Genomic DNA, 27946 nt, shown 5'->3' with positions numbered 1-27946 from the left:
TTAAGTTTTACTGTTAACATCTTCTTCTTTTTTTTTATAATTGTATGCACTGTGAGTGTGTGTACTCTGATTATCCTCGATGTATCCTAACAAATGTACAAATGGTGATCTATCTGACATCTTTCTGATACACACTGCATATAGTTAGTACTTGTAGTTTAAGCACAATTTGAAGAAAAGGAAAGCAAGGGGGAGGAGGAAAGCAAAATGAGGGAAGAGGAGGAAGGAAATGGGGGAGGGCCATGTTTTATATACAGTATGTAGACTAATTCTTCCTCCAATTGTTCTAGTCAGTCTTAACAATAACACAGTGTTACCTAGTCATCACTACTTTTCCCATTTAAATGACAATGTGCAAGTTAAAAGCATATGTTTCTTGGGATATTATGCCAGTATGGCTGTGATCATTTAAGGGCTTTACTATGGAAAAAGTCTGTGAAGGTAATAATAATGTATTGGACCACCAACAAAATCAATGTCACCACATTCACTACCTGAAGACACATCAGTCACAAAGCATTTTTAACTTGAGAATTTTTATACACCTTTTCCAAAATATTTAATTATATAAGTTCATACATAAGTTCATGACCAAGTGATTAAAAAGTTGGAAGTTTATAACTTTAGTAAATCAATGAAAACATTGTATTGCATATGTTAAGGGACTGTAGTAATGGCACATACAAACGGTACATCAGTGTGAAAACTTACTGCAGTGCTTCAAGCTCCATTATATGCTTCATCACAGAATTTATAAACCCTAATGCAAGAAAACGTTATTCAGATTTTTTCTTCCCAGGTCCTTTTCTCAAACACTTGCGGGTGCAGAATAAGCAGCACTTCAGTGTCACCCACAGAACAGTTAGAAGAATTATAACAAGAAGGCCAAAGACATCCAGACTGTGGTACTGAATCCAGTTCAAATCATGTGCAGCCACTCTCAGGTGTGAAGCTCCTTTGTGTCTCATGGTGAACTCAGTCCAGAAAACAGCCAGGTCCAGAGGCTCAATGGGACGGTCCAGGTGCACCTGAGACAGCTCCACCATTTTCTCTTTGTAACTGTGGAGGAGTACAAATAAAGTCAAAAGTATGGCCAGTGGTTTGTGATTTTGGAAAACAATGCCGAGATTTGTGTCTTTTGATGGTCATTTTAAAGGTGCTTACATGTGGGTTACCAGGGAAAACAGGCAAACTGTGGACATGGTAAACTGTGAACATGTTGGACTGACTGGAGTCCAACATGGACCAACTCACAAAGGTATTTTGAGGAGGCTTTGACCACTAGTTGACTACTGCTACGGAAAAATAGTAGTTAAAGCAGAAGTAAGCGATCCGGTCGTTTTGGCTAATGCTGCGTTCAAGGCAGGCTTTTGAAAACGTAAATTACAGCTTCAAGTCACAACTTACGACTTTGTAGCGTACCAGGCAACCCACTCGTGTTTTTCCGACCTGTTTTAGCGGTGAAAGTGCACTATAACGGCCACTCGTAACTTCCGACCCGTGAACTCGTACCAGATCGAACTGGTACAACTTCACAGGTCGGAAAAATACGAGTTACGAGTTGCCTTGTACGCACCATAACAGTCCTCGTCCCTACGTCACCACATTCACGGCGTCCCTTGGCTGCACACACAGCCCTGCATGCCGTTCTCTCTCCTCATTGGATAAAAACTGTAGGATACGATAAATGTTTTCTCCTCGGCTCAGAGCAGAGCAGAGTGACTGACAGACCTGTGTTTCGGTCCAAACACTCTATGTAAGTGATTGCTGTCGGAAGATATAACTATTTGAGACTTATTAACACAAATATATCACTTACTTCTGCTTTAATAGGAGACTTTTGTTAATGAACATCTCGTTGTCTTACCTGTTATCATGGGTCATTTTGTTTAGTACAGCCACTAGTTTTTCAGATGTCACATCAAAAATGCTGAGTTTCTCTGCAACACCACGGGCCACCATGTGATGTGCATTGTCTCCTTGGTCTCCAAACAGCGGAAACATCAACATGGGAACAGCATTACAGATCCCCTCATAGATACCATGGGTACCTCCGTGAGTAATGAAAATTTTTGCCTTGGGATGGGCTGAGAGGCAGAGGGAAAATTACATTAGATGCAATGGGAAATACTGTAGTCAAAACACTACTATAATCCATTTCAAATGTTATCATTGAATTGATTAAAAAACATAAAATACTATAACATCATAACAGTGGGGTTACATTTGAAGAAGAGGCACCCCTGTCAGTTCTTTCATTAATTATGTATTTACTGTTAGAGCAAGTAAGCAAAACTTTATTTTTATGGCACACTTCATTCCAGGTGGAGATATTATGTGCTACAAAGCACATGCCTATGAATAAAATGTGATGAAAAAAAGAAAGATAGTTAAAATCTAAAGCCAGTTTCACCAGATTTCCTGGAGTTCACCAGTACACAGCTAACCAGCAGTTTTTATACTGATACTGAGGTGCAATAACATGTATAAAAACCTAAAAACTAGCATTATGTAATAACCTCAGCACAGGGGTTGTGCCTTTGCATTTGTTGATACTTAGTTACAACTGCATATAGGTTTTTAATTGAAAATGTTTTTGCATACTAATGACTGCAACAAACAAATCTGCTTTGAATTGTACAATGACATGATAGCAGCACCAGATATGTTTGTGTGGATAAAACGAAACGCACCTAGCAGATCATTCTGTGGTAGCCACTTAATAAGCCTGACATTCTTGGGTAAATCCTCAGGGACTGCTCCGGTGTATCTCCAGAGAACCTAAAACATAGAAAACAGTTTTAATTTTGAAGATGTGTAAAAACATTGAAATAACGAGTTAGAATGTTTGTATCTTATTGTAATGTGCAGTTGAAAACGTACGTTATATCAATGTTTTATCTGGAGGAAGTACATAGTTACCCTTTGAGGAATTTGCCGAAAACCATCAAAGAACTGTTTAGCCCTCTCCTCAGGCATGTTGGACACCATTGAGCCCAGCGTGAAGACAATGAATCCATCGTCTCCTGAGCCTTCTACAAATTCCTCCAAGTCCTGCAGGGATTTTAGAGAAGGCATAAAATGACCATTTGTGAAAAATGTTCAGTTTAGGGTGGTTGCGTGACAATGTAATCTAGTGGGCAAAGACCAATGTGCCCCAGTTTTTTTCCCTTTATATTATAAAGCCTTTATATAACTTTAATCTAATCAGCTGCCTCACACTAGAGAAGTAATTTAATTTGTAATTATATTAATGTATTAATTATATTATATTCAGCCAATAAATAAATCTTAGATGCAAAATCTCATTTGTGTTTGTATGAACATATTTGATTTTTTTTTGTGTGTAAAGCTTCTAATGAAAACTAAAGACTAAAAGTCCACCTTCCTTCTTATTTACCTAGATTACACTGGCCATAGTCCAACAGCCAGCTTTCCATGGCTCACATTTCACACACTAAATCTAAACAAGCCCGCCCATTCATTCACAAATGTTGTGAACCAAAGGCCGGTAAACCACAACTAGCCTACCACTGAAAATATACTATGTAGTCTTTGGAATAATTTAGTTGTTAAATTTTATTAACATTTAATCTTGATATTCAGATCCACATTTTCTTGTACTTTAAGAAACATAAAATCTAGTGTTGTTGTTTTTACATAACAATTAAATATTTTGAGGTTCCCTTAAATGAAGAGCATAAGTTATTGTGGTTGGAACAGCTGCTAACTGGTACAAAACGTACTGCAGGGAAAGAGAAAGAAAATCAGGGGCAACTTTTAACTTTTAAATCACAGACGATGATGTTCAACTAAAATTTAAACTTTCATAATTTGGCAAGGGATCTGATTTGAATCATAAAAAGCTCAATAACAAATTTAATGGACCATTCATCCCAATTTTAAGTTGTTTTGACCAGTATGTGGACAAACAGTTACTGTTGCACCCATCAGCTGGACATGATGGAGCTGCATTTGCACTGAAGTTCGATCAGCCAATATCTACCTCTGCCTGCTAGATGTTTGATTTCAGTAGTTAGCTCAGTCTATCTGACATTTGTTTGCTAAAAATAGTTGTTACAGCTGAAAACAGGGATGATAAGATCAGCATGAGGGTGGTGGAACCAAAACAATGAGCTAAAAGGGAGTCAAATGCAAAATGCATGCAACATTATTATTATTTTCATATTCAGCACTGTCATTTGATCAACTGTCAATACATACTGTAAGTTACTATTGGTTGGGAGTTTGGTTTTCCTACATCTGAGTTTAAGGGGCTTGTTGTAGCTTGACTCAACACAAAGCACTGATATGTGATGTAAGTGAAACCATGTGTTGCATGCTTGTTTATTCTGGCAAAAAAAATCTTAGCATACTCACTGTTGGCAGAGGAGCTTTCTTTGCACAATTGATACCTCCAATAAAAAACATGTTTGGCATGATGGGTTTGGGCCAGTCAAGAGTAAAATCATTTCTGAGCAGCCAGACAGAACCATAACTTATAAGATCCTTGTAGGTCTTGACATCTTCAAAGGTCCTGCTGACCAGTTCGTCAAAGTGGCGATAAATTACTTTGCACATATAGAGCTCCACCATAGACATGACCATGTTTTTGACTCTCTGTGGGAAGTTCATTTTGTCTGTGTTGCCAGAGAAAAACAAAGGAACATAGGAGGGAGGAGAGGGGCACTGGTTAGCCTTCATATCCAGCTGACACGGAAGACCGTGCATAAAATAAACAGCTGGAATGGAGAAAATATGAGCCAGGATGGAGCCGCAGGGGAGGAAGGGGTCTGTGAGCATAAGTTCGAAGCCCCCTTCTCTCAGTTCAGTCATTAAAGGCTGGTTGTTGAGCAAACTCTCGCAACCTGTCACCTGCAATGTTGTAAAGTTAACCAACAGCTCCACACTGACAAACAAGTCTGAGATCCCTGTCCCTGGTGGGCTGCGGAATACTCCATCCTTCAGCTGGTCGAATTTTCCATCCAGGTCTGATTTGGTGTACGGCACTTGGTAGATCTTAGTCTTGTAGCTTTCTGAGCCCTGGATCAACAGGCTGGTCTCAGGCACCAGCACTGAGACATCATGGCCCCTACGGGAGAGCTCCTTCACCAGTATCTTCATGCTTAGCCAGTGGCTCCCGTCCACAGGCATAACCAGCACCTTCCCCCCCTGAACGAGCCCCAGACTGGAGCAGCACATCCAGGCCACCAGCCCCAGTGTAGGAAACCACACCCCGTTGCTCATTGCCTCCTCTCTTGTTGTGCAAGCTGGCTTGTTACAAGAGCAAGTGGTGCCTGCTCTTAAGAGGTGCCTTTATGTGTGTGTGTGCGTGTGAGTGTGTGTTTAAATTCTGCAGGAAGTTCAGGCTGCATGTGCAGGCGGGCTATTACATAACCAGGAAAGACAGACAGAGTGGAGAATCCCAGTGGAGTTTGTGGTCAAGTCCTGCATTCAGAGTTTGCCTGCAGTTAATCATTCTCTGAGATTTTTTCATGTTAGTCTTTCGTGTCATGCCTGAGTGTATTCATTCCCACTTCAGACATTTATAAGTGGGCTAAATACATTCTCATATTTCATAAATGGTGTGTTTATCCAACAATGAACATGTAACTAGAAAGCTTTAGTGTCTTTTGTAATAACATTATCAAAAGTTGCATTCTTCATTTAGCAAACGTTTCTTGTAAGAAAAACTTATATTCTTTTTTCTTCAGCTGTGGACTCTAACAGTTAGTAGATCTGCAAGTCATGGTGGCCATGCAGATATGCAGCTTGTCCTACCAACTGCTTTGTGCAAAGTCCTCTCTGTTTATCTTGGCCGCTCCTTCTCTCTCACTCTTGGAAAACAGACACATGCGTGCGGTGAGCTGTTGCAAGCGGCCTCCGTTAACCTCTTTTTTACCCCCATACCTTTTAGTCTCACGCACATGTATACTTACACTCATTGTAAAAAAAACGGTAGCGTGCAAAGCCAGTTGTAATAGGAAACCGACACCCTCCTCTTTGGAAGGGGGATGATAACATCACACGAACATGCAATGTGTGGAATTTCACCCTCAGTTACAACTGAGTTCACCTATAAACTTCTTTTTACAATGACTATTGTACTTGTAGTGAGATTGAATTAAGTAACTGTTCATTCATTCATTCATTCAAAAAAAAAGAACAACAAGTGGCGTTGTTAAGTAATATTACAAACACTAAATTCTGCATGGGCATGTAACTGGCCCTCTTCATGTCTCTCATATACATTCGTATTTAGAGGTGTGCATGTGTGAGTGTGTGAGTGTGGATAGGGGGTCCCTCTGTGTGTCTCTGTCTATCTAGCAAGCAAGCTAACTACATCTAACATCTCACTAAGACAAAAGCCTGAAAAAGTAACATCTACAAGAACAGAAAGACAGTCTGTCTCTTCTAACTGTGTTTGAGTGTTAAGTAAATACAACTGAGTGGTCCACATGCAAGGTTTTGACCTCATCTTGTTCAACTACTGGATATGACGTTATGGTCTTTAGAGGATGAATCCCATATAAACCATCTGAAGGTTGATACTTGTGGTTTTGAGTGAAATGTATGCATTGCAATGTAATATGATACAGACATTCAGTTTTCCTGTGTTCCTGTGCTCAGTTTGGTCTCTACAAAGGAACCCCACAGAGCAATGAGGAAACAGTTTCAACAATAGTAGGGAAATAGTAGAGAAGGGCCTCTGCTGGGGTTGATGTGTAGTTCTTTTGGTGAAAACAACATGAAAAACGCTTCTTTCATGCCGGAGCAGCACCCAGATGCTGCCGCTTCCTGACACATAACTGTTTTCACACAGAAAAATGCCGTTTGACAACTTCTCAGCTACCTGTGTAGATGTGGTGTTTTTCCAATTTGTTTTGCTACTGTATCTGCAGGGTGTAGGAGAAGTGTTTCCTGCCTCGGTGTGTGTGTGTATGTGAGCATCACACCTTATAACATATGACCTTGTCTACACTGGCCTTCAATCGAAAGTAACACCTCAACAGCAGCAGCCACGGGGATCTATTCAGTCACAGTGCTAAAAGTAGTCTGAGATTATTCATAAACAAGCGCAATCATATCATTACTTTGTATAGATTTTGTTCACATAAAGATATAGACACAACTGCTTTGATTAAACTTGCATCTTGTATCTCTTCTCTCTGACATGAAAGTGATAAATGTGACTGAAATGCTTCCTGTGTGAACACGCAGAGTAATGTACTGTTACCCTTGTAACAACAAGGGGTTACAATGTAAAACCCTCAAACCATCTTGTCAGACTATACTATAGAATAAAAACCTACACACAATTCACTTGTGTAAACACTGGTAGTTTCAGTATTTTACTTCTTTTCTTTTGCCTTCACCACAAGACAGAACTCATGTACCGTAACCATTTCTAGCTTCAAACAACATACAAGTGTCATCATGTGTAGCTCACAGACAAGCTGTCATATGAATGGGGGAAAAAAATCTCAATATGAATGAAATGTTAATGTGCTCATAGAAGCTAGAATCTCACCAGACAGCATGCTGACAACCTGATGAAATGCGGCATTTTGGACGACACTGCGTGTTGTGTGCCAGTTTACAGACAAGCTGCTGTCTGTTATATCTGCCTGCACAGCCAAATAAAAAACATAATTAATTCAAGATCAATCATTCAAACTGCTTTTTATATGGATTTTGCCCATTTACTTGCACAGTTTGTGTGGATTGTGTTCATATTTGGAGCTTTTTATGACCGAAGAATTTCTTTTTTCCACAGTCAATTTTTTAATTAAAATGTTTAAATGAGAGGAACATCTGACTTCTTAACTGCTTTCATGACTTATGAAAACAGCCTTTTAACAAGAAACTTATGAAGTTTTGATTTTGCCATAAAACAATTACATTACTGTACTGTTCAACCAGATGGTGGTGCCAGAGACATAAGAATCACCCACAGTAGATATTAGAAAATAATTTCTGTTGGTTTGCTGAATCAGTTATTATCGCTACATGTGCAGGACTGTGACTACATTCACTAAATACTGAGCCATTCACTCAAAAACAGGGTTGTGACATGAAAGACAAGGTGGGAATGTTTGTCTAACAAGCCACTGTACTGCCGTCCTATAAACAGATCTAATCTGTAATCCGTTCCTTGTTTATCTCAAATTTCAAAGACAGAGTCCTGAATTTCTGTTTTATTGTCTTGGTGATTTGATAAGGTGAGTGGATCAGTAGAAACTGACCTGTTCTTTTTTTCTTCATTTGTCTTTATTGGATAGCAGCAGCCTGCGTGTATTAATCAGTTACACAATGTTATCATGTAATTGCATCACATGACTCTTTACAGAAGTGTTTAACCCCTGCTGGCTGATATCCAGCTCATGTGTAAAGTCACAGGCAGCCCAGTATCAGTTTTGTTTAGAGTTCAGGGCAGTGGGTGTTACAGCATGGTGTCAACTGTATAAGCTTAACTATCCAATATGTGTTTCTGCAAAATAAAAGGCTTTAGTGTTTTCTGTTTACAGATGGCGTGGTTGGTTGCTTTATGCTGGGTGGGGAAATAAGTTGATAAATATGTCTGTGCACTAAGCAAGCAGCATGCACATTCTCCCTTGTGGCATTGGCTTAAACATGTCTGAACAAATGCGGGCACAGAAAAGAGTCACTCTTTGCTTTTATTTGTATTTCTATACCTTCAGTAAGGGCCCATTGTGGCACATATTTGTCATATAACACATTTATATGGCTAAATGAGACAAGTTTTGTGAGAGTGAAATGTGCTTACTGTTAATTTATAACACACTAAAGAAAACAGTTATGAGGACACTGAATGTGTATCCAGTTAGTAAGCACTGCAAGTATTTATTTTCATAAAAAAGAAAATCTGTTTACTCAGACACTATTTGTTCTAGTGTTTCACACTTGGCCTGTAATGCACCATGAGCTTCGGTCATTCGTATGAGAAGGCCCCATCTGACTAAAATCATTTTCAGAGCGGCCTTAAGCTGTTTAATGTGACACTTTTTTCTTTTTAATACAATTGCACAGTCTATTTGAATGCACAGCTACATTTGATCTTGTGTATTTGAATGCATATAAATATGCACTGAGTGTTTGTATCAAGTCTTCCCTGTTTGGTGAGATTCTTGACTGTTGCCACATGATGGTGCCAGAGTCACGTGGATCCCTAAACAAGTAGTCTCGTCTACAGTAGAAAAATCCTGTTGCCTTAAGCACAGACATAGTCAGCGCTTGACCTCTCCGCAGCCTGCACTGTGTGGTCAGGACTGCTGTGTCAGCCACTTTCCCAGATGAATTAATATTACTCACCATGGTGCTTCTACTATGAATCAAACAACTCTCCTAACAGGACTGTAGTTGCAAGCTGGGAGGCATTAAACGCATAGAGTGGAATAATATAAAGTGATGTTTTAAAGTTTTGTATATATTGCACACACCTTTAAGAACAAGTCACAAAGTGCAGAGCAGCCATGGTCACATTTCTCTTAGACCCGCTCACCCACTCACAGCACCTATGAAAACACAGCGTTAACTATTTGTACACGTAACGAAACCTCTAAAGGGTTAAACATGTGGACGTGTTGGTGAACAAAACCTGATAACAGTGACATCAAGGCTCTTAGTTGTCTCCAAGATGGAGAGAGTAAGACTTCAGAGGTAGATCTTTGGCGCTGACTCTCTGCACGGATGCGCGCCGACCTTGGAGTCTTCAGACGCGCAGCGAAGGATTTTGCGCACTGAAGTAGAGCTGAGGAGAGCGCACAGCGCGCGGACAGCTGTCTGACCGGCTGCAGTCCTGTCACTGGGATACAGGCTCACTTGGCTGCACTTTGCCGCGTGCATCGACATCTTATTAAAAAAAAGAAAATAATAAAAAAAAACATTGCTCCGGAGTGAGTAGCGGGGAAAATAAAGCCCACAGTTTTTTATCTTGCTTTGGTTCGATTCTCAACTTAGTGGAGTGTTGTTTCAACTGAGCCGCTGAACCTTGTTTGTAGAGAAATCCAAGAGTCCCAGCTGCTCAGGGAAAATTCACTCAACATCCTGAGAGGCGGAGGCGTTGTGAGAGGATTTTAGGACTCTTTGCCGAAAGTGGATTGAACAATGCTCATTCCAGTCTCCTCACTCATCTAAATGAGGTAGTGCCTTTCCGAAACGAAACGGTAAGAAACAAAAGTTCATCATTTTCTCAGATTCAAATGTCCCATTTCTTTCGGATGTGTGTGTGTGTGTGGGCCTTTTCAAAATTAACCACGTTTTCAGAAACTGTGGTGATTTAACATCGTGAATCTTTCTCGCAGGTGATCACAGCGATGTTTCTGCGGCATGTGCGTCTGCCTCTCCCCAAATCTTCCAGAGAGGGTGTAAGCGCCGCTCATCTTGAATAAGTCGAGAAGTCACTGAAGATGAGTGCTCTGCAAACGTTCCTGTTTCTTTTCCTCCTGCACCAGGTGAGCTTATGACTGAATGCCAGCTGATAAAAACATGGACAAGAGTGTCTAAAGAGGTTACGCAGAGTTTTTTTTTTTCATGCAATAGCAGATTCATCACTCACCACACCACAACAAAAGGACAATAGAAAGAAATTCATGCCATTCAATTTGAGTGGACGCAGTCATCAGCAGTAAATTTGTTAGTGCTATTGTCTCAGTTTTACAGAGGGTGAGCTTGCTTTCAATGTGAACCTGCAGTCTGTTCAGTCAAATGCTGTTTATTATTTCTAAAATAGAGCTTTCTTCAGTATCTCCATCCAGTATCTCATGTGTTTAATTTGCTAGAGGATATTTAAAAAAAAGAAAAGAAAAGAAATATTCATAACATCAGTCCAGTATTTTTTTCCACAGCAGGTTCTACTTTTGCCAAGGACCACCATTTATTTATTTATTTATTTATTTATGATACAATGTGCTGTTAATTTTCTTAGTGACTTAATTAACTTATAATTCCTATTTGGCTTTTAAGTGACTTATCGCAGAGCATTCAGCGTTCTCAATCAGATATATAAAAAAAGGCATATTTGTACAATGTAAAAGACATTTGCATACATTCTTAGTTAACGAGCATCATTGTGGTCTTTAATTAAGATTCCTGCGGTGCATCTTAATGGGGAAGTTGAGTTAATGTGGTTACATCAATCGCCTTCACTGAACATGAAGCGGTATTGACTGATGTGGAAGCTTGTGGAGTTTACACTTTATTTCCACTGTGCAGCATTTTTTTTCAATCTTTTTAATATTTGGTACTAGTGTTTTGCATCCACTACTTGTGTCTCAACAAGACCAGCACCACACCTCCTCCTTTATTCAGGCGTATTTGTAATTAAGGACCATTGAAATTTATTTAGCTTTCAATCATTAACAAACCTTTGTGTGGAACCCAAAACAACCAGCAGAGTGCTGTTGCAGTAATACAATTTGAAAAGTATAAATAATTTGTCAACTGAGAATAATAGGTGAAAATTACACTCACAGGTTTTCAAGGCCTGCGCTCTTCCTCCTTGATAACTTATACAATGTGATGAAATCATAAGTCTCCGTGAATACACAAGAAATTATTTAGTATTCACCAGAGACTGATTGTCTTAAGCTTTTGGACATAATCTTTTTGCAGTCTAATTCTGTTTTTATTGCAGGAATAAGCTCTTCAAAGAAAGATCATGGGCTTTAGAGAAATATGAAGTTTTAGGTCTTTTTTTTCTTTCCAGCAGCTGCTCGTGTTGTCCTCTGGTTGAAAACAGTGGGAGTTTTATTATGATCATCCTTGCTTTACGGGCTCGTGCCGTGATCAGACCTGAACAGAAAATGCCATGTGACTGAAGAGGTTCTTCACATCTGTGCTGTCCTCTAGGAGGGCTTCTTTAAAGATAGCCTTGAACTGTGCAGATGAAGCGGCAAACTGCTGTCTGCTCCGGCTGCTGTTGTAATCAGCCTTATGCCCATTGGGAGCTTCGCCTCCAGAGAGAGAGGGGGACAGGCTCCCTCCCAGGAGAGGCTCTCTTCATATGCCTCAGTGGCTCCCTTCCCAGCAGACCAACCACTGTCTGACTGGGGACATACTGGCTCTTATCAATATTCCTCCACTTTACCTGGTGTAAAGAATGCTTATTAAATACCAGGCTGACGTTTAGTGAAAGCATGAAATAGGTGCACCAAAACTCCTTGAGATCTGAGCAATTTTTGTTCTTTTCATAGTCTGTCACTGGAGGAATTCTTTAGGATGGGACAGAGTTGCAAGGCCAGATTTCAACTTGGGGCATCATATGGCATCACAGGATCCACCTCAGACAACTGAACCAGCAGGACAGTCGCTGATTTCATATTTTAATCAGAGGTTCAGTGTCTGGGACAACCTTCTGAAATAAGAATTAAAAAAAAACAAACAAACACATTTTCTGTCTTGTGTCTTCACACACACTCATAGAGAAGACACTCTGAGCATGAATCAAATGAGGGAAAACGTAACCTCAGCCCCAGCATCTGTGCCATACCCCAGGGACAAATAAGAGGGTCAAAGCCATCCTGGGAGAATCCATTCTTCCTCATGACATCTGCTGCAGTTATCCTCCGTGCAATGACAGCAGAACAATGTATATGACTTGAGAGCCCTGCTCTCTGCCTGTCCTGCCCTGCTTCTGCTCCACAGATTGCATGCAGTGAAAGTGGGTTTTTTCAATGCTGGTTGGGATTAAGTGTGAGAAGACGATGACAAAGTCTATTACACCTTTGTATCTTATTGTCGGGGGGGTAAGAGCTCTTTGGTAATACTATGCCATGACAAAACATCTACGTGGCCCGTGCCTAGAGGTTCTGTATTAAAAGTATAGCTACCTTCCCTGTTACTGTAAAACGCCGTCCAGGGTCGGACTGTGCAGGGAGGGAGCAGGCATCCTGACAGAAGGGTGTGACGCATTAAAGAGACAAAGCTTAGCTGGTTTCGAGTAAGCTCAACGTGTCTTGTCCTCGGGATCCGCTACAAGCTCGGAGTTCATCTCTGCAACTTTGATGTGCACTGATTTAAGGGATTACAAGTCATTCCTCAAAGGATTTGGCATTAATTTCAAAAGTTATTTATTTATTTATTAACATCTACTTCCTTCATCATTTATCTCTTCGTCCATCGGGGGGGAAATGCTTAGAACAGGAGAGTTGGGATGTGAATTTGAATAAGCTCATTTTTCGCAGCTAATATTGTTGTAAAATTCTACCAGAGGATTTTTTTTTCTTCTTCTCCACTTACATTTTTTCCTCTGCAGTGCTGAAGTGAGACAGTGAGGCTCTATTCAAAGTCAAAAAGGGCTCTGGCAAGGACAACAGTTTTATCCCTGTCTTCATAACAAAACACAAATTCTACATAAATTCCCTCTCTAAGGGCTCTTTAACCCTTTTCCCCTTCCCCATGCTCAATTAGGTTTGGTTTTATTATTTATTTATTGTGTATTTAAAGGCAACTAACACTGGGAAGTGTAATAAAATGTACAGTGGGGGGATTAGGAGCAGCGCTTTAATCTCACGCTTCTGATAATACTGCATGGGCTGATTGATTAGTTTTTCAGGAAGCTTATGTCAGAAAAACCTAATCCGTCTTTGGATTGTGCCAGCCTTGTAAGGTTTTCCGCGCTGCCACTTTATCATGGCGGCGAATTACAGAGCTGCTGGGCTGTGATAAGGTCCTCGTCTCTTTTACAGACCCCACCGCCCAACCCCCTGCACCCTCCCTTTTCCTCTGGACAATAAAAAAAAATTGTGTTTATATTCTTCACATCCCTGCTCTGCCTGGTCTTCACATCAACCTCGCCCAGGATTTGCCTTGTAAGAAAGAGAGGGGGGAAAAAAGTGTGGAACTTAAGTCTTCAAAAGCCCACCAGAGAAATTGGGTGGGGAGGGAGAAAAATATGAGAGAAAATGTCAGGCAGACCAGTAGAAATTTTCTGTGGAAGTGATTAAACATGGATTGACAGAGCGAAGGGGCCTTGTATGCATGTGCTGCCTTCCAGGAATCATTTTGGAGCTTACATGGTGCTGATGTGTATCTGTTCTCGTATTGGGGTCACAATCTTTCTAGCCAGAAGGCTTGACTGGATAATCCCTCATAAACAATACTGTCTGTGGCATTTGAAGTCCTCCGCCTGTGTGTTGTCTCAGACCTCTGAAGGAAAGGTTGTTGTTTCTTTGAGTTAAATCCCTCAAGTGTAGCTTGCAGCTACTACAGGTGGTGTTGACTGTATTGAGCCCTGGAACCTGTTACTTTTCTAATCATCGATCATAATTTTGTACGTACTGGCAAAAAAATCCATGATAAAGGTCCCGAAATGAAGAGAAAGAAGCTCCTAATGATTGATGGGTGTGACACCATTGCCCTTTGCATTGACAACAACCCTAATCTGGCATCTGGATGGACCATTAAAGATTAAAGTCGAGCAGTTATGAACAGCGCGATTACTTTCCTCAAGCTCCTCTTGTGATGTGAACTGTTGAGAATGGAGTGGAGAGCTGAGCAGCTCTCTCAGAAGACGTCGCACCCACTCTGGTGGCTGTGGTGCAGGGAACATTATGTTTAATATGATGTTGAGTCTCCTGATCTTGGTCCACAGCTATGAATTTTTATGGGCAATGTGCAGCCCGAGGCGCTGTTAGATCTGGAGGCTCGGCTACCTTATAGCGTTGTCATTACTGCTCTGCAGGGTCAGAAGCATCCGGCACTCTCTGATGCACAGCCTCGATGTTTAGCAGCTCTTTTACTGCCTGCAGTGCTCTTTACTGCTCTGCTGCAACAAAGTACAATGCAGGCATCGTATCGTATATTGGCAGGTATTTTGTCTAAATTGCATGCGGATGATAGAATATCGCCACAGGAATTTTGGTGTCACGTCGTCTTTTATTCAATCAAGTATTGCAATAGCTGTCTTGTTGCTTTCAGACCTGTGAGCTCTCCATTTGTGTTTGAACTACCAAACTCATAATAAGCTCCGTAATCACACAAAACCACCACTCAAGCGGGCGCCGCAGCAAAGTTTCAGCCTTTGAACAGTTTCATATTTTCCAAACACTCTGACACATTAAGTTCTTAATTACCACCTGGTTGGTTCTTGGAAAAGGCAATCACACCACATGTCAGAGAGCAGGAGAATGATTGACCTCTTTAATTAAAACGCTGTTGCTTTCCTGTAAAAGGCAAGGTGTGACAGCTTTAGAATAAGTACAATAAATCTCCCTTCTGATTATTCTCAGTTTTGCATTTCCTCCTCTGGCTCTGTGCTTTGAGGCCTCTCTTTTCAGCTTGTCATTTTCAGCCCTAACAAAGCATTGTCAGCTCCGCTCTGTCTTTGTGTATTTCTTGTGAAGTACCTGTCTTCAGAGCTACTCAGAGAAAAAGGAAGCAACGTCTTCCCAACTCTTGTTTCTTCTTCAAAGGGAGCTGTTTCTGTGAAATCAGTCGTGGCGCAATCTGCTCACAGAACAGAAACATTTGCTCTGTCAAATTCAGTGGACGTGTGTTTGAGCAAATCAAGCAAAAAGCATTTCTGAATAAAACACTTGTATCGTTTGCAGCATGAATTTGTGGAAGCGAAAACATAAAATTGACAAAAGGTTGTCAATATAATATTTTTTTTTGAGAGACAGATTTAGATGACGTGTTCCAGGAATGAACTTGAACCGGGTAACATAAAGTATTAATTTAAAAAAGAACAACATGCCATTCCTCTTCAAGTAGGCTATTATCTGAGGAGTTTTACATGCACATATACTATTGTTGAACAAAGTAGAAGGTGTTTGAAATTAGTCATGAGAATGATAATTACACTGAGTCCAACACGCTTTGTGGTATTATCCTCCTGAATCCCTGCTATCAGCCATACGGAGGTGCGCTGCAGGTGTCAGGAGCCAGCACAAGAGATGGCGCTTTGACCATGTAAGGGGATTATGAAACTGATGATGCGTTGAAAGGTAACGCCTGCCTAAAAGTGAAGTGTTAGGGGCTTTGCTGCTGTCACATGTGGCAGGTGCTGCGATAACACAAGTATCCAGATTACCTGGAGGCTCTCGTCCCAGAGCCTCCACCCGCTCTGCTTCCTCTCTCCTGGTGGGATCTTTGTTAACACTTACTGAACACCTGACATCGTCGCTGCATTTAAATTTCCCACACCGAGCCATGCTCACTAACTTCCCACTTTCACCTCCTGGCCTTGCCAGCGATGTAGGTGAAAAATGTCAGTCATCTCCTGCAGATAATTTGCAAACTGTCTGGAGACACACTTTTAAATTGTGACTACTGTAGGTTAACAAGTCAGATTTTATGAAATTCCCTGCAAGGAAAAGATTTGGATCAAAAATAAATTATCACAATGTTTTTTTCCCCACAACTTGTGATTGATTTAATTTATTTTTCTTTTCCAGAGTTACTGATGTGCGGGAATGAATCCTTCATTTACAGGTCTATCACAGCCTATAATTTCTGCAACTCTTAAATAGATATTGTGGCCCTCCTCTGCAAAAAAGATTCAAATAGCATTGCAATTAAATTTACATTATTACATACAAAACCTATATTAAAAATATATTTTATATATAGTATAATCAAAGATATAATAAAAACTGAAATTATAAAAATGTGATGCATAGCCACTGACTAGCACATACAGTATAAGTGACAGTTAATAAGCTCCCTCTTGATTAGGACTGACATGCTACTGACATGTTCATGTATCAATAATAGTTCTCCAGTAATACATTACAGTAAAAAAAAGAAAAAAAAGAAGAAACAACAACTGAGAGGATCAGTTCTGCTGCAGCAACTTAAAAGTATGTTTTATGTGTAATAGTTGCTTTAGTTTAATTAAAGGATTTGGATGTGTCTTGTTTGTAACTTCATTACTGCTCAGTAATAAGCTGACAGTATTAGAGTCCCTTAGGCTTGATGGTGTTTTACAGGCTTCATCTGTCCTGATAAGTAAACTACGGGGTAAATACCTTGGGAGTGTATGAATGGCCCCATTTAGAAGTAAATGTAAAAGATGCTGCAGTTGAACAGCACAACTATCAACAGCTTCAATAAAGAAAAGTCTTATTTTGATATCCGTCTTCCCCAGATAAAGGAAACAAAAATCTGTTTTGATTCCTTTTTGAAGACTACCATGATAAAACACACAAAAGCAATTACTGTTTGAAGAAGTAGTCTGCTACAATAACCTGTCACTTCCCGCTGCCTGACAGTGAATAGGTGCAATCTGGCTTTAATGCTGAAGTAATAATACAAAAACAGCAGCGTTGTGTAGTGTGATAATGACACTGGTTTGCTGCATCTGCTTCCAACACAGTTCCATGTAAGTTGTAGTTGGTTTAATGAGAGATGAAGTGGTTTTCCTGAAAGATAACATTTCACACCTGCTCTGCGCTGATGGAAATATGTCCAGCAGATCTCTATAGTCAACATTTTACAAAATCACTGATATTTTCTTGTGCAACATAAAAAGACAGATTACGTTGTAGGTGACTATTTGCTGTGGTACTAGGACTGCTACATGGTTAGATAAATAGTTAGAAATATAGATAGTTTGAGAGCTCTTGATTGCTCTAACAGGAGACAAAGTGTGTCAATGAGGTCGGAGATAACTGCGCTATAATTTCCTGTAATTATTCTATTTATTAGGAAACACTGAGGCACGTTTCTGTAATTTGGTGTTCATAGCTTCCACACAGCAGCAGCAGCAGCAGAGACACACTGTGTAATTTGCACAGTACAGTGTATTATTTCCTGTGGGGAAATGCTTTAATGTCACTAAATTCTCCATAGGAAGACCTAGACAAACATCAACAAAAATAAAAAGTCAATCAAAGTGCAAAAGAGGTGATGTGAGCCATTGTTTCAGTTGGTGTCAGTTGTTAGGAGCACAGGAGTACAGGAGCTTATGTGATTGAGAAATAACAGAAAAAGCTCTGACAGTAGAAACATGACTAATGACTCACATCATATGATTTATGCTAGCCACAGGAGGGATATGTTATGTGCTATAATTTATGCTAATCATGGTATGCGAGCAGCCTCGAGTGACATCATAAGCAATGAGATAATATTATTTTGTCACAGAAACAGGTTCGTCTTAGTTTAATACATTAAGAGCTAGTCGACTAGAAAAACTTAAAAGTGCTCAAGATGACCACATTTGTTTGTGTGAGAATAAAACAAGACTTCAGTGGAACACAAGTAGTTGGCATTTAAAATTCTACATAGAGGGAGGAGTATAGATGGAGCTCTCTCAGTGTATCTCCAGAGGTCAGAGGTCAGAGGTCAGGGCAGATCAACAGCACGACAAGTGGTAGAGGTACAGCATCTTGCTTAGGGACACAACTGTAAGATGAATACTTCAGTCAGTTGATATAAAACTCATTAACAGCCAATATTGCTGAAAGAAAACAACAATTTTCTGCTTTTAAAAAATGTCCTTGTGCTGACAACTAAGTTGCACTGTGTATTAATTATTTTTAAGCAACACACCAAAACTAACTAGGGGAATTTAGAGTGAAAACTGGAGTTCCTGTTTTTAATTTACGCAACACATTTCCGTATGCCCATTTCATTCGTGTGTTGCATCCGACAGTATTAAACATTACACAGCTCAAGGAGCGTGAAGGTTTAGGTTATGTCTCCGAAGTGGCTGGACGCCTATGCTGTTACGGCTCTGTAGGAGAACGCAACGCTCATCATTGGGGAACATGAAAAAGAAAAACACTCACCAGGTGCAGCAGAATATTGTTTCATGATCTTTGCAGTGCTTTTGTCTTCCCGTGAAATCATTTTGGGCACAGTTTTCAGTGCATTTTCAATGTGAAGCAGGAGACCAAATTTGCACAATTATTATTCAGCGCGTACTCAAACACCCAAAGTTGATGTGGCAATGCACTGTGGAGATAGAGAACTGGTGATGCTGCTGGGATTATACTAATAAAATCATCAGCATTCCATTTTCTGAAGCGTGTCATCCCCTCTCCTGTCTCTATCAACACTCAGTCAGAGTTTGCTAATGTCAGTTTAGAAAGGTGGTGACTGGAGCTTTTAGGCCTTTGGAGGTTGGCATTGCCACCACACAACCTCATGAAGAAATTGTATTTCATATAATACACCATAAAAAGGAACACCAAGCGCAATGATCATCTAGATCACCACTGCTCTTAACATTCACCTGAATTACTCTGTATGTATGAATTAAGCCTCAAATTCCATATGGGGTGTTAGTTAAGAAGTATGTGTGTTAAGATATTAGACGCAGTAGTCTGTCTCATTCACACCGAGGTCATGGGGTAATGGCCTAAAGGATTATACTAAAGGGGAGTAGATATGCTATATGCGCGCACACACACACCCTAACCATAGCCTTGCGTGATTGGTAAGGTGCCCCTGGTGTGGATTTGCTGTTGCGATCCACCACAGTGCTGAAGTGCCTGCCATGTGTTTCCCTGGACAGCCTCTGATTAAAAGTGATGGCTCTGGAGCGTGAAGCTGTTCCAGCGATCACAGCACCAATCTATTCTTCAGCAGCGTGTAGACTCTCGCTCTGTGCTGGCTATGCGCCTCCAGGGCCTTCTCTCCTGGAACCGGCTCTGGGTGTGAATCATTACAAATGATATGCCCTGTAACATCAGGTGGATGGCTGGGGAAGGACGTGGGGCAGGGGATTGCAGCCTGAGAATGGTTTTAATGTGAGTGGAGCGGCTTGTCATGTTAGATACTTGAAAGCAAGAAGCTGCAGTCAATCCAGCTCTGCAACAATCTGTGGTCTAATGCTCGCAGCGCCGGCTGAGCAGCTCTAATATGGCAGGTGTTGTGTTGCAGTGATGCCGGGGAAGGCAGCGGTGAAGCCGGTGTAATTTCCGTGGGACGTCCAGATTTTTACTACGTGGAAGCGCATCAAGTTAATGAAGCTTCAGACACAGAAAATTAGCAGAGAAATGAATTGCACCACCAAAGTGAGGTCAATTTGCACAGATAAATCCATGAAGAACAGTGGAGTGCATCATTGGAACTGCTCTGCTTGCACTGATGAGCAGGTTAATTGCCCATTTTGTTTATTGTGAGAAAGATGCCTGAAACCAATTTTCCCCAGACGCATATACCAACCTTATGTGCTGGAGAAAAAAAATCAACTACGGAAGAGCTGATCATTTCAGCTCACATACAAGAAACTTGGTGATGAAGACGACTCACGCAGAACCAGAAAAGAGACGGAAAGAATGAGTACGCAGATCTCAGGTCTTAGGGAGGGGGGGGGGGGGGGGGGGGGGGGTGCTTCACAAGTCACCATCAAAACAGTACCGTTGCCCTGCCCGCGGCCCAGAGCCCATCATGGTCGAGCACAATCTTGCCGGCTGCTCACTGCAAATGCATTTTCACGGCATCTCTTCAGATGATCCAGAAGCCAGATGTCACTGGCTTCTTAATAACTTTCTAGAGGCTAGTTCTGGTCACTGTGGCAATTACCTTTATGTCAGGCCTCTAAAAGATATGTCTACCCACGGGACAAGCAGACAGCCAGCTCCATAATGCTCATTACAAATGAATGTTGAGCCTGATTCATCGTGACTCAGTGTGTGAGATGCTGCTCAGGCCACTGTCACTATTTAAGTTCCACTAAAACCTCTGTTTAGTATTGATTTATGTGCCATTACATTAAATATACAGTGTGTGCCACACGGATGAATATGAATCTACTATACCAGTGGCATTAATAGTTATGAAACTTGTAAAAATCGCACATGCAGTCAAATTCACATATGCACAAAGTGGACATACAGTAGAAATGCACAAGCGATACAAACATGCCCTTGAAAAAATAGAGTAAAGGAGAAAGATGCAGCCCACATATTTTTAATAAGCATTTTTAATAAGCATTTAGTTAGATGATTCATGCAAAATTAAAAGGTTTTCTTCAAGGTAGTTTGTGAAAACACTTAAAAAGTAAAGGGAGCCCTTCTGCAGTAACAATAATTTGCAGTTAATCGCACAACCAAGGTCTACAGGCAGAGTTATATTCGGCGGTGAATGTACTTTTGACACATGTAAAAGAAAGTGCCATATAGATCTAGAGGAATAATTGCTTGTGAAAAAAGATGTAAAGGTAATTTATCCAGCTGTGCCTCAAGTGTGATATACAAAGTAACTGCCTGTCAGGTGCAGACAGAGAAGCGCCTGCAATTAAATGATGTTGTAGAGGATGAACTTTCCAAACACTCAAGTTTTCCCTGCGTTGACATCCACACTTGTGTGCAAATGTCAGTGCGCGTACGACATTTTGTTGATTTTTTTAAGTGAGAAGAAGTAAATACAAACCCCTCAGAAAGCTGATATCAAAATAGACATTTTCAAATGTTAATGCTCTGTTACTTTTTATTTCATGAACTTAAGAAATAAAAAAGTATGGCATCTGCAAAAGTCTGGGCACCCTACTGAGTCAGTACTTGGTAATGCCCTCGAGCAGATATCGCAGCTTGCAAATGCTTTTTGGTAGCAGATGAGTCTCTCTTCTCTCTATTCTTGATTTAGGAATTTCCACCCGCTCTTCCTGCAGATCACTTCAAATTCTGAGATATTTTTATGCTTCTTTGCTCTCACAGCATGGGTTAAGATCCACCAACAGATTTTCAGCAATGTTCAAATCAGACGGCCCCTTCCAGAAGCTTCAGCCTCTGTTTCTTGAAGTAGTTGATGGTGGATTTTCAGGTTTGCTTTGGGTTGTTGTCCTATTTATTGTCTTTCCTCACAATGTGTCCGACCCACAGTATTTCCAACTCTATCAGTTGGCGAAGTGTTTATCATTAATATAATCTTTGTTCACAAATTGCCTCTGGTTTGATGTTTGTGATGAGATAACAGGTAACATTTCTCTGCGATGGGATGTAGACCCTGTTTGTGCATCAGAGCAAAACCTTCCTGCAGCACCTTTTTACGGTCAAATGGAGGTTTCTCTCTCTGCCCAGCTGATGTGCAGTTTTATCTCCATCTCTTCTTGTTCTTCCAGATCTTGTATTGATCTCCTCACTCACGTGTGTACTTCTTAATGACAAGCTGGAAGCATTTTGATATGTTTTTATATTCTCTTCTGCTTTTTGTCTTGCCTTGCCTTTTAAGCTTCACTTAGCTTCATTTTCAGAGCTCACCGGTGGTTGAGTTATCACAAAGTTTGAAGAGTCTGGTAATTAATCAGCTGATGATGCCTTATGACAGTTCATCACCTGCCTGACAAGGTCTGAAGAGTCAATGAAGACCTAATAAGATAATGAAGTCCTGCGTATTGAAGAAGTAGAAGAATGCCCCAACACTGTTCAATTTTTTTTTTTTAGAAGTTAAGAAAATAAAATGTAGCAGTTTTTTGAAAGTCTGTTTTCATCTGAGGTTGTATTGAATATTTTTCTCCTTAGAAATCATTAAAATAGATAATATGCCCTGAGGTGATTAAACAGCCATACATAATAATGATGCAAAGTCATGATAAACAGCGTAGGCACATTTATTTGGAGGATAATATTGATACAAATATTTGACAATAATATATTGGCCTAAAAACAAAAACAGGAATTAGTCATAGGAGCCTTTTAAATTTGATTATTTTATGATTCATTGATAAACTTTTCTGACATTGACACTGTTTCTAAATGATTCTAGACATAGATTTTGCATTTTTTTTACTGACTAATAGGATGACATAATGGGCTCACACAGCTAAATATGTGATAAGCTGAAACTCGCAGATCATATTGACCCTGCTCTCTTATGGTATAGATCAGTAAATGTTGCCTGATCTGATATTACCAACATTAATACAGGGCCAAAGTGTAGCTATTTATGAATCAAGATTTATTTTTCCCCCTTTTCTTTTTGTGCAAATCAATTTAATATTTCAAATTAAACCGGTGGGTCTGCTTGCATTAAACAGCTGATAAGTAAAAAAAATATGATAGATAGAACTTAAGTTGAAAATTCCTTATCGGGCCCACAATCCACAATATTTACACTCAGACAACGTATTTGAGATCCAGAATAAGGTCTAAGATCATAACTTCAACTTTAATTACACAAAATACATATTATTTTTGCTAATAAATCAAATAACCCATTGCCCCTGATGTCAGAGAGGTTTACAGTTTGATAATGATTATTGAATATTGTGAGAGAAATCTATATGGTATGTCAAAGAAAAAATACTGCATGTGTTGTAGACAGTACAGTGTTAACTAGAAATATTTTTTGTTCATACTGGTAGATGTGTCATTAAAATTCACCGCTGTGTCACTAAACACACTCTTTTATAAAGCACACTGACTGCTGGGGAATATAACTGCAACATCTCTGCTGGGGGGGTGGGGGGTTCGTGCACACCTCTGTGTTTTGGTTCAGGACTTACAGGAAAAGGAAGAAGCGAAACCACGCAGACATATCCGCTGCACTTTCTCTTTTGCTGCTGAAATGAGGTCTGGTGTTTTCAGCTCCATAAGTCGGCAGTTATTATCATAATAATGTCTTGTTTCAAGTGGCCCTGAAATGCCTCTAGCACAGCAGCACCGATTAAGAAATCTTAATTAAGCTTTTGTAGATTCTCCTTCATCAGACCTTGCCTCCTTTTTTTTTTTTTTTTTTTTCCCAAAGCGTCTTGTTATATAAAAACTCGGATTCCTTCAGTCAGTTTTTAAGAGACACCACTTCCGCCTAAATGAAGGAAGTGTGTTTGTGTGTGTAGGTGCTACATGCGTGCAGGGAGACAGCCAGAAAGAAAGAAACCAAAGCCTGCGTGTCAGCGCGAGCTTTCAAGTTCCCAGTGCTTCATCTCTCTTGGGGCATTTAAGTATTAGATAGCCCTCTGCTGATCCCCTTGTTGTCACAGCAATTTCCCCAGTTGCTCATCATACTTAAACTCCTCTCTCATTTCCATTATAATCACCCTATACAAAGCTCACCTGAGATTTACACTGAAAGACAAAATTCAGTTTCACCTCCGAAGCCGCGCAGTGTGACACCCAATGTGAAATGGATATAACAGCTCGGGCTGTAAGACGAGTTCACAGCAGTACAGGAATATTCCTGTTAGGAGCCCTCAGTCCCACAGATTTTATGTTGAGCATCACCCGTTATTGTGATGTTGTAATAGTCTAATCAAATTAACAGCTGAGCTCACACAAGGTATTACTAAGTGCCAGTATCGTTGGGGAATACTGACACTGGAACTGGCTGATTAAATGACTGTGGACGTGATGAGCTACACAGAGGGACATTATTACTCTGTTGCCTCATTCATCCGTGTTTACAGGGAGCGACTGTCTTGTTTAAGCGTTGTGAGGGCTAATAGATCAGCCGGGCTCACTGTCCGTGGGAACCGCATTGATTCCACATTACATATCCAGATAACCATTCAATTCCGCCTGCTACATTAAGGTGTTACTGTATCGGACAGTGTCGTAGTAAAGACAGTCTCTTAGGTTTTTAAGCGAGAGTGTAACAAAAAAACAAACTGTGGCAGACAGGCGTAGTTTGTTAGCTTTGTATACATGTGCCTCAGTTAAGCTTACAGCAAAATTATAATTAGTCTGGAAGAAGTGCACAGCAGCTCAGTAAGAATTCAAACAGCCGCTGCTCGTTGCTTTCAACATCTGCTTCTCTCAGTGATCCCTACAACCGGGCCTGGGGAAAGCCAGCACTACTAATTACTAATAAAACTAGCTAAGCTTATTGCCGTGAATTATTAAAGCTTTATCTGAAGTGGACCAGGAATCGCTCCTGAAGCTAAAAGGCTTTGAGGCACAAGCAGGGATCATAGTTCATTGCTGCCTCTGGATTAGCACTTAGCACATACTTTACCACACCACTGTCAAAGCCGATTTTATTGTTGGGAACCACTATAAGCTAAAGTTCATAAGCATATAGACTTTATGAGAATAGTATTACTGATCTGGGACCAGCTCACGTGTTTAGTTCAGGGGATTTTCATTGTCATGTAATCTGACAAGTTGTCCTAAAATATTAGTAGCTTTATGCAAATTAGAGCTCTGTGGGAGTTTAGCTGTGCATCCATGAATCTTCCCTTATACTTCAGTGTCTGACACGTTCTCTGCTGTTACTAGTTTTAAGAAGCAACTAAATTATAGAAATGCAATTTAATTACAATAAATATGTTTACACTGTCACATTTGACAATGGGAGCAGATAACAACCAGAACTGCCAGTAGGTACAAACAGTTAAGGGCCATAAATGCAATATTGTTTCAATTTAAGTTACTCTGTCTTCAACCAAGTCTACTTAGATGTCTACTTAGTGCTATTCACTATACTGCACAGGCCTGCAATCATTCTCATCCACCAGACCACCACACACAAAATCATATTTACACATCAAATAAACAAGGGATTATTCACCAATGTTTAAAGCAAAAGGGCCTTTGGTAGGCCCACATGGTACAGTAGCATGTCTACTGCTTTGATTGATTGATTTGATGTGTCATGCACATTTTCTTTTGTGCCCAGCCCACATGGGCTTAAAAGACACTAAACATTTAAATACATGGGGAGGTGCATGGCGCAGTGGGTAAACCGGCTGCCCCATGTAGAGGCTACAGTCCTCACCGCGGGCGGCCCCAGTTCGAATCCCGCGTCGGGCAGCCCTTTCCTGCGTGCCATTCCCCCTCTCTCTGCCTCCCCCTTTCCTGTCTATCTCTACTGTGAGCTATCAAATAAAGGCAAAAAGCCCCCCAAAAACAACAACATTTAAATACATACGTTCAAGAGTGGCTATAGCGTGTTGAATTTTAATGGAAAATGGTTTAAGTTGAGTCACGATGAGTGACACGGCTTTAAACAAAGTGACTGCAACAATGCTAACCTGGCTATGTTCAAATAAACACGTGTGACGTGAGCATTAGAGAAGGGCAATGTTTTTTTGTTTTGTTTTTAAACTCTGGACAAAGCCAACCATAACTGTTTTCTGATCCTCCTAAAGAAATATCCAATGACAACATAACCCATCTTAATATTTTTTTTTGTTGGGCGAACCAATGTTACATTTCTTTTCTCTTGTAGGCCTTGATAGCAGCTATTTATTCTCAATTGCTTAAATAGTTTCTGAATGAAGTGAATAATCAGTCAGTGTCATATCCCATCCAATGTTAGCTTAGTAGACTTTGGTCTCACTAACAGACAGTATATATGAAAGAAAATTCTCACTTGTGGGTTATGAATTTTATTGACACTACTTTTTCTAAGGTGCGTAAAGTACAGAAAGACAACTTGATTCTTTTATCAATTTTATTGTGTAAAAGATTTGCCCTGAACTCCATGTATTTTTAATAAAACATCAAATTCAAAGACTGTGAATTTTCTTCAGCAATCTGACTGAAGTGCAGCATGTTCTTGAAGAACATTTTGTAAAGTAAAGCTTTAATCTTTTCAGTTATTAGACAACTGGTGCTATTGTCAGTGAAAGGTATTACTGCCTGTGTAAACTACGCTGACCTTTTCAGACGCTTTCTGTGCAACATGGAAACATAACAAGCATTAAAGTCGGTACACAGATACACAGTCTGTGCAACTGTGGAACATTTGAAAATATCTAATAAACTGTTTTTAAGTGCAAAGACTAAATTCTGATGTATCATTTAATGTAATTTTTCTGTCTACCTGTGCTCTGTTTCCTCTGAAGGTCACATGCAGGAAGGTGCACGGAGGGGCCACAGAGCTCATTGAGTGGGGAGACAGTAATGAACAGAAGATTTCTCCCTCGGGGGCCAGTCCACGGATGCTCAACCCCCTGCGTTTGTTTGCCAGGGGCTCCCCCGGGTTCAAGAGCAACATGAGGGAAATAACATATTTGCAGAACATGGAGGACTTTTGGGACTGGTTATCTAACCAGACAGATGTTCAGGGTGCACAGGCCAGAACTAAACGCAGGCCTATCGTCAAGACTGGCAAGTTCAAAAAGATGTTCGGGTGGGGGGATTTCCACTCCAACATTAAGACTGTCAAACTCAACCTGCTGATCACGGGGAAGATTGTGGACCACGGGAATGGCACTTTTAGCGTTTACTTCCGCCACAACTCCACGGGCATGGGGAACGTTTCAGTCAGCCTGGTGCCGCCCTCCAAGGTGGTGGAGTTTGAGATCGCCCAGCAGTCCACGCTGGAGACCAAAGACACCAAATCATTCAACTGTCGTATTGAGTATGAGAAGACGGACCGCAACAAGAAGACTGCCCTGTGCGGCTTTGACCCATCCAAGGTGTGCTATCACGAGCAGACGCAGAGCCACGTGTCCTGGCTGTGCTCGAAACCCTTTAAAGTCATATGCATCTATATAGCCTTTTACAGTGTAGACTATAAACTGGTACAGAAGGTTTGCCCCGACTACAACTACCATAGTGACACACCCTACTCCTCCACAGGATGACCTAGCGGCTGTTAGTATGCATCGGCCTTTTGTTTTGTCCTCAAATAATGTAAATGTCAACTTCTAAGCTCCTTGTCCCGAAATACCTAAATACCTGAGTCACGTTGCATGAGGTGTAACTTCAAATGGGACACACACAGGAGGGATTCTGCGCATTATTCTAAAACTTTTGTATGTACTGCACAAGTACACAGCTCTAGCACTTCAGATAGTTAGGTGTCCAGGGACTGGGCTTTAGGGGTTGACTTGGGATTCAGAGCTAGCTACCAACCCTGAGTGACTCCTTCATATCACAGCAGCACATGTTCTCTGTAAACCACAGGAATAATTAGCATGTCGTCCAGATGTTTTCTTCGAGGCTAGACCATAGGCGAGCAGCCTCTCAGTTGGAAGTATATAGCAGCCTTCTCTGCCAGTGCTGCAATGATGCTAGCATTATCAAACAATTTCCTCACCTCATTTAAACAGTCAGTTATGGGAAGAAATATGACAAGACTTTGAATT

The 27946-nt window shown here is 40.6% G+C and overlaps 2 protein-coding genes across 2 annotated transcripts; one reads left to right on the top strand and one right to left on the bottom strand.

The window, feature by feature from the left end:
• Positions 1-525: 525 nt before the first annotated feature.
• On the bottom strand, positions 526-5354 carry LOC311004651 (UDP-glucuronosyltransferase-like). The gene is made up of 5 exons (XM_083996813.1): positions 4381-5354; positions 2923-3054; positions 2694-2781; positions 1868-2087; positions 526-1059 (listed from the first exon to the last, which is right to left on the bottom strand). The coding sequence occupies exons 1-5, from the start codon at positions 5245-5247 to the stop codon at positions 777-779; spliced, it is 1590 nt and encodes a 529-aa protein (XP_083852939.1). The 5' UTR covers positions 5248-5354; the 3' UTR covers positions 526-776.
• Positions 5355-10337: 4983 nt separating this feature from the next.
• nxph2a (neurexophilin 2a) lies at positions 10338-27442 on the top strand (the record flags this gene model as incomplete). The annotated part of the gene is made up of 2 exons (XM_083996535.1): positions 10338-10475; positions 26699-27442. Exons 1-2 carry the CDS (start codon positions 10431-10433, stop codon positions 27440-27442), a joined length of 789 nt encoding a protein of 262 aa, XP_083852661.1. The 5' UTR covers positions 10338-10430.
• Positions 27443-27946: the final 504 nt, after the last annotated feature.

Source organism: Trachurus trachurus (genome assembly GCF_905171665.1).
Source record: "Trachurus trachurus genome assembly, chromosome: 21".
NCBI lineage: Eukaryota > Metazoa > Chordata > Actinopteri > Carangiformes > Carangidae > Trachurus > Trachurus trachurus.
Note: the sequence above shows the minus strand (reverse complement) of the source record. Positions and strands in the feature narration are given on the sequence as shown.

Bases quoted from the DNA above. Each gene is read 5' to 3' on its own strand.
- LOC311004651 (XM_083996813.1), bottom strand. From the start codon at position 5,247: ATGAGCAACGGGGTGTGGTTTCCTACACTGGGGCTGGTGGCCTGGATG. The intron at 2,782-2,922 runs GTAACTATGTAC...TCTATGTTTTAG, and splicing joins TTCGGCAAATTCCTCAAAGG to GTTCTCTGGAGATACACCGG. The intron at 2,088-2,693 runs GTGCGTTTCGTT...TCTGCCTCTCAG, and splicing joins ACCACAGAATGATCTGCTAG to CCCATCCCAAGGCAAAAATT.